Source organism: Cyprinus carpio, chromosome A6 (assembly GCF_018340385.1).
Source record: "Cyprinus carpio isolate SPL01 chromosome A6, ASM1834038v1, whole genome shotgun sequence".
Taxonomy (NCBI): Eukaryota; Metazoa; Chordata; class Actinopteri; order Cypriniformes; family Cyprinidae; genus Cyprinus; species Cyprinus carpio.
The window spans coordinates 34,130,969-34,143,180 of record NC_056577.1 but is presented as its reverse complement, the minus strand read 5'-3'; the positions used below and the strand labels follow the sequence as shown (position 1 = coordinate 34,143,180).

Here is a 12,212-nt window from a genome sequence, read left to right as displayed (position 1 = left end):
TGGCTCACATGATGAAAGAAGATTTAGAAGTTGTGACAGTTTCAATGTGCATCAACTTGTCAGTTTTGATCCATGTGCATGTAGTTTTTTTAGTGCAAATTGTAGACAGGTGGACTTACTCTTTTGCATGGGTGCCAAAACACAAGCATTTTGCATAAACGAATAAGAAATTCATATTTGGTGTGAACAAGAAATTATTTTTTTTTATAGAGGAAAATTAGCCAATTCAATTGAGAAACACTGTTCTTTGTAATACCAGCATCTGCCAGCAGGGGCGAATGGACCCTCACTAACCAGCCAAACAAGACCCCCAGTCTGACCTGTGGGTCACAGAGTAATATCAGTTTGACTCACAAAGGCGAGCAGAAAACATTAGCAGGGATTTTTAAAGCGGAAAGAAAATCGAAAAGAAACTACACAGCCATTCTTTGTTTGTGGGCGACTGCAGGTTTTTTTGGAAACTTCCGTTGTGAATGCAGAAATGCGCTGAGTCAGGAAAATGCAACCGCTACCCCCTCCAAAAAAACCCGTTCGTTCCTGTGCTCTGTCCCCTTTCTTTCTTATTCCACCTCGTGCCACCACATCCTGCCTGTCCCCACACATCTCCCTGCTTATCTCTGCCTTCCCTCCATCTCTCTCTCTGTCCGTCGTGCTCTGCGCGGCTTTGAAGTGCAGCGCTGCCTTCAGCACACTGAGGTTGAAATCGAGAGCTAGAAAATAAGGAAGATAGGAAGATAAGCGTCGTTGTGCAAGACTATTGTGACTCGCAAGAGAAGACTCTGACATTGCAATATTTTATTTTTATGAGGCACATTTAATGCACATTCCAGTCAATATCAAAACACAGTATGCACTTTTATAAATAACAACAAATAATGTCACACCCCCACTCCACGCCAGCACGTGAACGCACAGCTGAACGCTTGATCGATTCAAGTGTGCGGCCTCGTTGAACGCACTTAAAGGAGTAGTTCACCCAAAAAATTTTATTTGCCGAAAGTGAATGGGTGCCGTCAAAAATGAGAGTCCAAACAGCTGAAGAAAAAACATCACAAGTAATCCACAGCACTCCAGTCCTTCAGTTAACATCTGGAGAAGACAAAACCTGAAACAAATCAAAATATGAAATATGAGGTCATAATCCATAATAACGTTTCTGCCAAAAGTGGTCTGGTCTGAATCAGGAGCAAAATCTGCACGGATCAAGCCAAAACGGTTCAAAACAACTCCAAACAAATATGTGTCTGAATTTCGATGTAAGAGACAACAGGAAATGGACTTTTTCACAGAGAAAGTGTTATTATGGACTGGAGTGCTGTGGATTACTTGTGGATTATTGTGATGTTTTTATCAGCTGTTTGGACACTCATTCTGACGGCACCCAATCACTGCTTTTTTTAGTCATGCAATCTCTAGCCATGAATGAACAAACTTATCATCATCTTGGATGGCCTGCAAATTTTCATTTTTGGGTAAAGTATTCCTTTGATGAGCTCTGTGGTGGTAAAATACCTCAGTACTGAAAGATGCTTTGAAACTTGCTCCATCATGACAATAGCTGGGAAAATAAAACAAAGAAAATAAACCTGAACAAAGAAGGCGACTATGGTTTATAATCATATATATATATATATTCAGCTTATAATAGATAAAAGATAGATAACATAACTTGTTTTTATGATCATCTGAAACATGTTTTCTTAAATAATAATAATAATAAAAAATAATAAAAACATGATTACATGATTAAAAGAGAAATGGCATCTGAGGATCAGATTTCAGCAATACATGCAAAAATATATTTTATTTTTAAAGCACAATTCTATATTGCAAAGATTCATAAAATATGTAAAATATTATTTAAAAACTGGAATGAGAACCTGTGTGTGTGTGTGTGATTTTCTCACAGCAGTATGTCAGTACTTAAACCATGAAGGCACCAAAGAAGTTCTCGTACACTTCTCCGTGCACCTGCGAGCTGTTATTGACCTTCACGAACACACCGTCTCCTTTAAACAGCTGGAAGATGCCTCCCAGGTAGCTGTTGCCCCTCCACTGGGATTTATTGGGCACGCAGATAAACCTACAGTAAAGACATTCATGAGCTTGAACTCCTGCAGCCGTGATCTGGAGAGAGGTGTGGTGTGCTGTGGAGTACCTGGAGCTCTGCATCAGCTCGATGGCCTTGGAGCTGTACCTCTCCGTCCTCTGCATGACCTGGTGCTTGAAGAAGTTGCAGTTCTCCAGGTGAGCGATCTTGGAGAAGATGTAATAGTATCCGTCCTGCTGGACGTACAGGCTGTTGTCCTTGTATTCCAGACCCCTCATGAACACCGGGAAGCTGTCGGCTCTCCAGTGCAGGACGCCGTTCCCGTCGGACACGGGCGAAGCGACTACACACACACACACACACACACACATCATGCAGGAACCAGCTGCAGTACTTTCAGCAATATAGCGTATGATGTATATGAAGAAAAAATAAATAAATCATAAATACACTAAAAGTAACATTCGATTGTGTGTAAAGGGTGTTTCATACTTTGCAGAAATGCTGCCGGTTTAATCTCAGCTTTGGGAGGCTTTGCAGGCCAAACTTCATTAAAATCTGTTGAGAAAACAAGCCGAATGAACACCGAACACATCGTGAAGCGAGCGCTTCAGTGCTCTCACTGTGTGTGTGTTTACCAACCATGTGAACTTCTGGGAAACGAGGACTTCTCTCCCTGCGGATAAATATTTACAGCAGCGTTAATAGGATCATCAAACACACGTTTATGTACGCACTTGTGTAAAAAATATACTCACTTTTATATATTCCACTTTCTGGATATCTGATGTTGTCTAAAAAAAAAATAGAGAAGATATTTGATGTTTTTCAAATATTTTTCCTATTACGTTTTGGCATTTCAGATGTGAATATACAAAGTAAATGAAGGCCTGTTCACAGCCATTCAAACGAATGGCTCTTATTGCGTCTGCTTCAGACTGAAACAAATATCTGTGTGTCATCAGTGCATCTGATTTTTAAGTGTTCTAATCTCTTTTCAGTCGCACAGCTAAATAAAACCAGCCAACCAATAGGATTCACGCTTTTAGTCACATGCTCAGAGCCGTAGACGTTACAGTGAGAAGCAGGGCTGTTCTGGAATCAATGGGATTTGATTCCAAGAATCGATTCCTCACTGTTGTTTTCGACTCTTGTTTTTTAGACTGAAGGAACCTTCAGTGAGATGCGCTCTCAGCCACTGATCTGTGCTCGTGACATTTTCTTTCATAGAAATGTCAAAAAAATAAATAAAATAGCATTTTATTAAATATATGTGCAGCGCTCAAAATTGTGAACAACATAAGCCAGTTCCACCGTAAAATAACCTCTGAATGTTTTTTTTTGAACTGGTTCATTAAAATGATCTGAAATAACCTTCTGGTGGAAACGAATCAGACTTCTAATCACTTTCAGCGAAGAAGAGGTGAATTAATGGGTGCTTCTTGATGGGACTGATTCCAACCTTTGCAATAGAGTCTCGATTCCCAACGCCTCGGAATCGACTCTTTTTGGAAAACTGACTTATTTTAAAAAGCCTTCCCGTCTTATAAGATCCGTTAGGATGTATGGAAAGCCATAGTCTTCAAGTTCATGCACTTTTGTCATTTGTAGGACCATAACATACTGTTATTAGTTTTGATGGAGGATATTACGCTCTTTACCAGAATGAACACCAATTGATTTTAGTGCATGGAGCTTAATCATGTATTTCCAATGCCTTTTGCTGTTTATGACTGTAAAATGTTTTTTTTTTCTTTTTGGTTTTGTAAATGTCACAGTGGCTTGGGTGTCTGGCCTGGGTGTAAGTGTGCAAACCCTTATATATGTTTACAGGAAATCTACACAGTGATCCAAAACCATGAGCAATATTCTGCGGGGGTTGTGCAACCTAGTGGTTAGCAATCTGGGCTAGTTAGTTACCAAAGGGTTCAAACCATCAGCTAATGGAAAACCTCAGCTCTACTGCTGAACTGAGACCTGCCCCAGGACAGTCATTACTGACTCTAGAACAGCAGAGGGCCTTATTTCACAAAAGACGCTGATTCCTCTGATCAGGGGTCCAAGCAGAGTGAGATTACGAGACGTGTGGCAGCATCCAAAAAGAGAAAGATGGGAACATCCCTGCAGCGTAAGAGGAAGTGATGTCTGCAATTATTGCACATGCGAGTTTCATGAGCTCATATATTATCACACCACATGATCACCGAAAATATTAAAAACACTAAAAGAGAGGTTGAGCAGCTACAGCGACTATACACGCTTTCCCTTTAGATGTACAGCAGGTGTGTCAGCAGCACTGGTGAAATAACTGTGTGTTGGCCAATTTAAGAGATGTTTTTCATTAGAAATATTCTCAGAACTGCAATCTAAGTGAAAGCTGAGGGTGTGGATGAGCCAGTATTTGGTGTCTCTGGAGCTACATGACCTAAACTAAAGAGAGCATCTTGATCTTCAGTCCGAGTCCCGTGATCAGTGATCTCTGTGGTCTTCTGGAGCCCGTGTAAATACTCTTAACTCTAGATGCTGAAGGACAGTTCGTGTCCATGTGATCATGTCCTTATTTAAGGGTCACACACACACACACACACACACACACACACACACACACACACACATATATATATTCAAACCGAGACTGTCACAGCACTTGCATATTGCTGCCCTTTTGTTGGTTTTGATTGCTTCTAATGTCCCCATTTGTAAGTCGCTTTGGATAAGTGTCTCCTAAATGACTAAATATAAATGAATGTGCTGTATTTTATTTAATTACATTGCTTCATTAATATTCTGTATTTCGAGGGAATTTCATGGTCCTAGACCATTTTCACCTCTAAATTGCGGTACAGACAGGTAAGGCTGTGTTTAGATTTTAGTATAAGTTATTTTCAGATGTACTTTTACTGAAGTTTTGCATTTGGATATATTTGGGCATAATTAAAGACTGTTTCATCATGGCTACTTAATAATACATAAGTGCTCTGTATGTTCATTTTCCCCATTCAGATCACAGGTGTGACTTTTTTAATGATGATTTTCTCTTTTCTAATCACGTTTGCATCCTTTGTGTGTGTGTGTGTGTGTGTGTGTGTGTGTATGTGTGTATGTGTGTGTGTATAGCAATTGCAAACATTTAAAAAATTCAAAACATAGATTTTTGTTGTTCTAACATGACCAAAGGCCTCCAGAGTGTTAAGTGAGCATAAGTAGAGTAATAACTGCATGTAGACACTGATGAGGAACACATGCATGAGGACTCACCGCGGGCCTGCTGTACAGATGCCAGATAAATCCAGCCTCGATGAAGACCCCCAGCAGAGCCACGGCCAGCAGCAGGTAGATGATGAAGAGCCGCGGGCCGTCCCTCCGGACAGACTCCTGAGGCGGGAACGCCTGGCTGTCCACCACGAACACCTTCATGTCTTTATTCACGCTCTCAGCTGCGTCCACCATGCTGCTGCTCCTGTACGACTGACCTCACAGCTTCAGACGGGAAACCTCTCTGTCAGAAGGTCTGTCCTCCAGCCTTCACTGCAGTGTGTGAGAGTCCATCCTCACCGCCAGCACAGCAAACACACGAGCATCACCTGAGCTGCTGAGAGCGACCTGACATCCTCTGACCCTGAGCCTCACTGAGCCCAGACACACACACACACACAGAGAGAGAGAGAGAGAGATGACCGCCCACTGCTGCTCGCGGAAGGGTGTGTGTCTCAGAGAGAGAGAGAGAACAAGGGAGGGGTTCAACAGAGAAAAGAAACTCAAATGAGGAAGTTTTAGCTGTATGATGAGAATCTATCTGTCACTACATATTTACGTCTGTCTTCTGAAACCTTTTGTTCTTTTGTTCTTTCTGTTATTGTTATCAAAAAATGACAATCTCTTTCTTACTACATACAAAGTAACTTTTTATTATTGTTACTTAAAAAGTAACAATCCTACTTGTTGAATAAATTTGTTTTGTAGTTGTTTAAAGTAACAATATTGTGTTAATTTAATAGAAAAATAACTTTTCATAAAAATAACAATATCCTACTTGCACAATAAAAAAGTGACTTTTATTATTTTTTACTAAAAAGTAGCAATATCAAATTTGTTAAATAAAAAGTAACTTTTTATAATTGTTAAAGTAACAATTTTGTGGTAATCCCATAAAAAGTAACTTTTTGTTGTTGTTACTTCAAAAGTAACAATATCCTACTTACAGTATATATTTTTGTTATTGTTACATAAAACATCACAATATCCAACTCATTATATAAAAAGTCACTTTTTAATTATTGTTACTTAAGGTGACAAAAATTCTAATTATTGAATAAAAAGTAACAATTCTACGTACCTAAAGTAACAATATTGTGCTAATTTCATAAAAAGTAAAACTATTCTACTTATAAAAAATTGTTTCGTAACTGTTACTTTACATTAAAAGTAACAATGATTTAATTATAATATCAAATGACAGCTACTAAAGTAAGAAACAGGAAGTGACTGATGTTATGTAATTTCATTTCTGTAAATGTGTGATGAAATACTGAATTAGTGTGTTTGAAGTTTCTCCGCTGCAGTCCTAAAATCACACTACTTTTGTGTTAGTGTGCATGCGGAGGATGCATGAAGATCTGCACAAATATAAAGTCAATCCGGAAAAAGCAAACAACAAAAGAGGTGACCACAGGCGCCCTCGCTTATCTGGTGACCTAGAGACTAGTGCATTCATGCAGATATAAAACACACACACACACACACACGTGCACACACACACACACACGCACAGGTCTGTGAGTTCCGGTGCAGTGAGAGCTCAGATGTGAGGACGCAGTGAGACAGGAAGCAGTTGGCGTCTCTCATGATGAGCGGCTGCACTGACCGTGAATCATCTCTGAACACACTCTCTCGCACCTGCGCTCATGAAACCGGACGAGCATCTGATCTCTGGTCAGCTTTGAATCAGTATTTTCACTCACTGGCTGTGTGTGCTCAGAGTTCACCATCTCAGTTTCAATCTTTTCACTCTGACATTTCTCAGGGTTTTTTCCCCCTCCCTCACAGCTACGCTTATACTCTATATTGTACACCTGCATTTCTTCTCTGTGCAATTTCATTTGAACCTGAAGCTTTTATGTGCATGCTGTAGAATATTTTTTTGTTTTTTTTCACACATTTTCAAAACTTTGCCTCTTTTTTTTTTCAAAACTTCACACACAAATCTAAGAATTGCACACACACACAAAAAAAATGCAAAATGCCCACATCTCTTGCGAAATTAAGCACTGCATTCAAAATATCACAAACACATCTCAAAAGCTTTGCCATAATATCAATTCCTATTAGATTTGTGTGTTACACAGAGAATTGTGTTGTGTTTTGAAAAAAAGTGTTTTATGAAAATGAAAACCGAGTCAGAGGCAGATAATTAGCATATGGTTTTGCAGATTTGGTGTGTGCTTCTGCTGTTTAAGAGCGACAGCTTTCAGAAATTGTGTGATAAATAAAGACTTTGTGTGTAAGCAGTTGAAAAAAAAACTGTATAATGAAGACAAGCATGAGCAATATTAATGATGCTTGACTTACCATTACTACTACTGCCAATAATAGTAGCAGCAATAATAATAATAATAATAATAATAATAATAATGCAACTAATTTATTTACAGTAGTCAGCATCTGAAGTGGATTTTTAAAAAAGACAAGAACACATTTTGGTGTTAGGTTTGATGAAACGTTTTGATCCACTTCAGATGTTGACTAGTGTATTTATTTATTTATTTAATTTCACCCTACTGGTGAACACAGATTTCTTACACACACACACACACACACACACACACACACACACACACACACACACACACACACACACACACACACATAGGCAGAAGTACTGTAAGAAGCTCAGTATGGTTCGGTTGTGCTGCCATCTAGCGTCATGACATCATATCAGCGCGACCAAAACAAGACCCCATCGTAAACATGCTCCACTCATTTACTCTTTGCAAGTAATTATAGCCTATATTATACCGGGTTTAAATCTATTTATATATGTTATCTCATATCCGTTCATGAAGTTTCTTATCCATTCATCTATAAAGTATTTTATGGATAATTGCTTCATGCTTCAGAATATTTCGGGTTTCGATGACACGGCTTTATGTGTAACGCGCGTCCCTGCGCGCTGATTGGCTGCTGCGCGGACACTCGGTGAGCTCTGATTGGCTGAGCGCCGCAGCAAAAGTTGAGCTACGGAAGCGGAACACGTCCGTCGCTGGACGGAGGCGTTTAACGGAGTTACAAACGCCGTTCAGAAGGCTCTGTCTGCGCGTTACAGCATGGATGGCGCGCAGAGGACACGCGTGTCTCTGCTCGGATGCGTCGCGCTGTTTCTCGGCGCCGTGAACGCGTTCAGCCCCACGGACAGCGAGTTCACGTTCCTGCTGCCAGCTGCCAGCAAAGAGTGTTTCTACCAGAGCACCGTTCAGAACGGCAGCGTCGAGATCGAGTACCAGGTAACTGACCGTTCCGACCTCTCACATATAAACACACACGGCGAACAGAGAACGTTATGAGCGGACACTCCTCCAGCAACGGCATCAGAACGTTCAAGAACAGCTGTGTGTGGTCTTCAAACATCATTCACGGAACGCTTAGTTCCTGAAACATTTCGAACGTTCGTGTAACGCTTTTTTTAAATTTTAAAAGTTCATATGTTTGTGTAATTCTTTTTAAAATTGCAGAGTTATTTGATGTATTGCAAAATGTAATGCTATAGTGTCTTTGAGCCATACTATAGTAAAGTGTATAATACTGTGTAGTATTTACTTCACTTTTAATGAATGCTACAGAATACTGTAGTATTAACTGTAGTGAACTGTGAGTAATCTGTTTATATTACTATAGTATATATAATAACACAGCAACTATAGAATTACCCCAACAAATTAATTCAAATACTTTACTAAAGTATGGTTCAAAAACACTGTAGTATTAAGGCTATTGTAAGTTACTGTAGTATTTTTCCACGTGGGGTTATTGTAAAAAAACAAAAAAACAACGTTATTTATGTAATCAAGGAGCAGTTTGAGCGTTGTTTACTCTGATTTTACCACAGCTGTGTCAGTGAAGGGTGTGAGATGTTTGTTTATGGCGTATCCTCCTCAGATCCGTGATGACACGTTCATCTTATTCAGATGACATTCACAGTTGTTAGACGAGTTCTGAACTGAATGATGCTTGCCTTATAAAACTTCCCGCCTCGTTGCTAGGGTGTTGTGTGTGGTTGCTAGGGCAGGCAGAGTTACACGTGGTGCTGTGTCTGTGCAGGTGATCGCTGGAGCAGGTATGGATGTGGATTTCTCCATCGTCTCTCCTCAGGGCATCCACCTGGTCTCGGAGTTTCGTCGCTCCGACGGCGTTCACATGTGAGTGTTCACACTGTACTACGGTACATTACTGTGCTGATTAGCTAGAGCACAACTCCGACTATTCTTCTCACAAATCCAAGTTTATATCTCCTGGTTCAAAACTCGATTTAGCCGACAGTGAAGTGGTCTGTTCACTCAGAAGGTACACGTTTGTGCTGGAGATCTGTATCAAATGATTGGCTGCCGCTCCGGCGGTCTGCGGTTACTCGTGTGTGATTGGTCTGCTGTTTTCAGGGTGGAGCCCACGGAGGCGGGAGACTATCAGATCTGCTTCGACAACAGCTTCAGCAGGTTCTCCGAGAAGATGGTCTTCTTCGAGGTCATCCTGGAAAGCCCAGCCAATGACGCCGGGGCGGACGATGAGTGGGCGGGGCTTGGAGAGCCAGAGAGCCTATTAGAGTACAAGCTGGAGGACATAAAGGCGAGTGAATGTATGGAGGGGGTCTAGCTACCACAGAAACACAAACCAGCTCGGTTTGTTCAGACCTGCACATTCAGTCTTTGGGGCCCTTGTATTTTTGTTAAAGAACGTACATGTGTATTTATTTTTTTCTAAACTAGATAATTGAATTGAAAATAATCTCAAAGGCTGCATTTACACTGCAGGTCTTGATACCCAAATCCGATTTTCTGACTATATCCGATTTTTTTGACGACCTGCTTACATCATCTTTTAAAAGTGACCCGTGTCCGATTTTTGCATTTACACTATACACTGCTGAAACTACCAAACGTAGACGTTCTGACCCGGAAAAGGAAGTAAAACAGCACGAAATACAATGGATGCAGATGCAAATATAATTATACAGTGTTTTGCTTTCCACAATATTTTGAAAAGTCAACAAAAAAAAAAATCAGCAAAACATTGGTCTAGTACGGCGGAGAAAAAAGCGCTTAAACCGTACCTCCCCATATCTCGTGAAATGTCTTCAAACACGGATTTTATTTCTGTCACAACCCTGCATTTTTGCCTGCACTGTCTCTTCGCCCCAAAGACTTAAAAAGACATAAAACATCCGTATTGCTCCACTGTGTGTATCCTTCGTGTTGCATTTTTGCACTATAATAAGTCATGTGATCTCAGTTGGGGGTCTCCACCTGAGTTAACGTCACTTTTTTTAATGACGTACGACTCGCATTTACTGGGGAATATCCGATTTGTCTGCTTACATGGCACACGAAAATGCACGTATCCGATTCATATCCGATTTATTACCACATATGAATGAGGCCTGAATATCATATTTGTATGTTTGAATGGATGAGGCATTTTTTCGTGTTTGATTGGTATCCGGTCATATCCGATCTGTGCCACATGAGCGGAAAAAATCGGAATTGGGCCACTTGAACCATGCAGTGTAAATGGGGCCAAAATGTAAAACATCTTAAAGGCTTTAAGTGGTGTTATTTTGGCATTGTTTACACTAAATAGTATGTATTAATCTTTCTATTAATATATTATTTGTTACTATTTATTATTTTTAATTTTAGTCATTTTATGTGCTTTTTCATTAGATTTTTATTTTTTATTTTGTTAGCTTTAATTTTTATTTAATTTTAGTAGTTAACTCACTACTTACCCATCTACTATTTATTTCAGCTCTATTTCAATTAACAAAACAGTTTTAATAATGTTAGTTTTAATAACATTGACTTTAAGCAAAATCTATACAGATAATAATTAATGGAAAAGTGTGTTTAATTTAAAATAATCTCATGATGCACAACATTAAACAAAGCTTAATTTACTCTCAGCAGTTATATTAGCATTATATACTATTATATTACTTATAAATATTTCAATGAACATCTTTCTTTCTAATTTAGTTTTTTTTAATGCTTTCCTCATTTTATCTATTTAGCTTTAATTTATTTTCATCTCAGTTTTAATTGTAATATTTAAACTCATTTAATTTTTTTCAAGGCAACATTTCTAATTATCAAGTTTAAGTTTTACATTTAATTTTTGTTTAAATTCAGCTCTAGTTCAATTTTCTACTTTAATATATATATATATAAAACTTTTAGCATTGTTTAAATATTATATACATGTCAAATTTAAGATCTAAAGTTTGTTTTTCATCTGATATTAATGTTTTAATTTATAATTGTCATGTTTTAATTTATGAAAAACTTGACAGTTTGCAAGTAGTTGTTCTAATTAACAGTAAGAACACTTTCAGCAGAATCTAATTTCTCATTTAAATGTCATTTCCGTGATGGTTTTGTGTGGTATTGGCTCTGAAGGTGAACGCGCTGGCATCTGTGTTTCCTCAGGAGTCGATGGAGACGGTTCACCGGCGGCTGGAGCGCAGTCGTCAGATGCAGACGGTCCTGAGGGCCTTCGAGGCGCGCGACAGGAACCTGCTGGAGGACAACCTGTGGCGGGTCTCCTTCTGGTCCTGTGTCAACCTGCTGGTGATGCTGAGCGTGGCGCTGACGCAGGTGTACACCGTCCGCCGGCTGTTCGACGACAGGAGGAGGGTCTGCTCCTGAGAACACAGACCACACACAGCCAGAGACTGTCCAGCAGGGAGGACCGCGCTTCATCTGGTGCGAGGATGCAGGACTTTACCTGTCTTCCTGTCGCCTGAATGTTCATAGTTTTGTCTTTTTTTTAGTCCCGTTCGTTCATGAGATGATGCTGTTTTGGGGAAATGTGCTGTTATCGTCAACAAAGGCAATGTTCGGTACAGCTGTGTGCTTTTTATACACATTAAATCTAATAAAAGGGGTGTATGTTTGTA

At 39.6% G+C, this 12,212-nt stretch overlaps 2 protein-coding genes across 4 annotated transcripts; one reads left to right on the top strand and one right to left on the bottom strand.

The window, feature by feature from the left end:
* Window positions 1-778: 778 nt before the first annotated feature.
* LOC109064308 (tumor necrosis factor ligand superfamily member 14-like) lies at window positions 779-5,712 on the bottom strand. 3 transcript variants are annotated; one of them, XR_006160322.1, is made up of 8 exons: window positions 5,309-5,712; window positions 2,809-2,844; window positions 2,693-2,726; window positions 2,543-2,608; window positions 2,159-2,393; window positions 1,908-2,083; window positions 1,513-1,558; window positions 779-1,105 (listed from the first exon to the last, which is right to left on the bottom strand). XR_006160322.1 is itself a non-coding variant. In XM_042759160.1 (7 exons), exons 1-6 carry the CDS (start codon window positions 5,498-5,500, stop codon window positions 1,924-1,926), a joined length of 723 nt encoding a protein of 240 aa, XP_042615094.1. In that variant the 5' UTR covers window positions 5,501-5,712; the 3' UTR covers window positions 779-1,558; window positions 1,908-1,923. The 3 variants fall into 3 exon arrangements, 2 of the variants coding, with proteins under 2 accessions (XP_042615094.1, XP_042615093.1); XM_042759160.1 differs by having other exon boundaries at window positions 779-1,558; XM_042759159.1 differs by having other exon boundaries at window positions 779-1,558; window positions 1,881-2,083; window positions 5,309-5,711.
* Window positions 5,713-8,261: 2,549 nt separating this feature from the next.
* LOC109064307 (transmembrane emp24 domain-containing protein 1-like) lies at window positions 8,262-12,212 on the top strand. Its single transcript, XM_019081353.2, has 4 exons — window positions 8,262-8,550; window positions 9,365-9,462; window positions 9,700-9,886; window positions 11,743-12,212. The coding sequence occupies exons 1-4, from the start codon at window positions 8,374-8,376 to the stop codon at window positions 11,959-11,961; spliced, it is 681 nt and encodes a 226-aa protein (XP_018936898.1). The 5' UTR covers window positions 8,262-8,373; the 3' UTR covers window positions 11,962-12,212.

Excerpts from the sequence above, each read along its gene's own strand:
- LOC109064308 (XM_042759160.1), bottom strand. The coding sequence starts at position 5,500 with ATGGTGGACGCAGCTGAGAGCGTGAATAAAGACATGAAGGTGTTCGTG. Across the intron at positions 2,394-2,542 it reads ACCGGCAGCATTTCTGCAAA|TCGCTTCGCCCGTGTCCGAC; the intron begins GTATGAAACACC and ends GTGTGTGTGTAG. Across the intron at positions 2,084-2,158 it reads GAGCTGATGCAGAGCTCCAG|GTTTATCTGCGTGCCCAATA; the intron begins GTACTCCACAGC and ends TCTTTACTGTAG.
- LOC109064307 (XM_019081353.2), top strand. The coding sequence starts at position 8,374 with ATGGATGGCGCGCAGAGGACACGCGTGTCTCTGCTCGGATGCGTCGCG. Across the intron at positions 8,551-9,364 it reads GCGTCGAGATCGAGTACCAG|GTGATCGCTGGAGCAGGTAT; the intron begins GTAACTGACCGT and ends GTGTCTGTGCAG. Across the intron at positions 9,887-11,742 it reads ACAAGCTGGAGGACATAAAG|GAGTCGATGGAGACGGTTCA; the intron begins GCGAGTGAATGT and ends GTGTTTCCTCAG.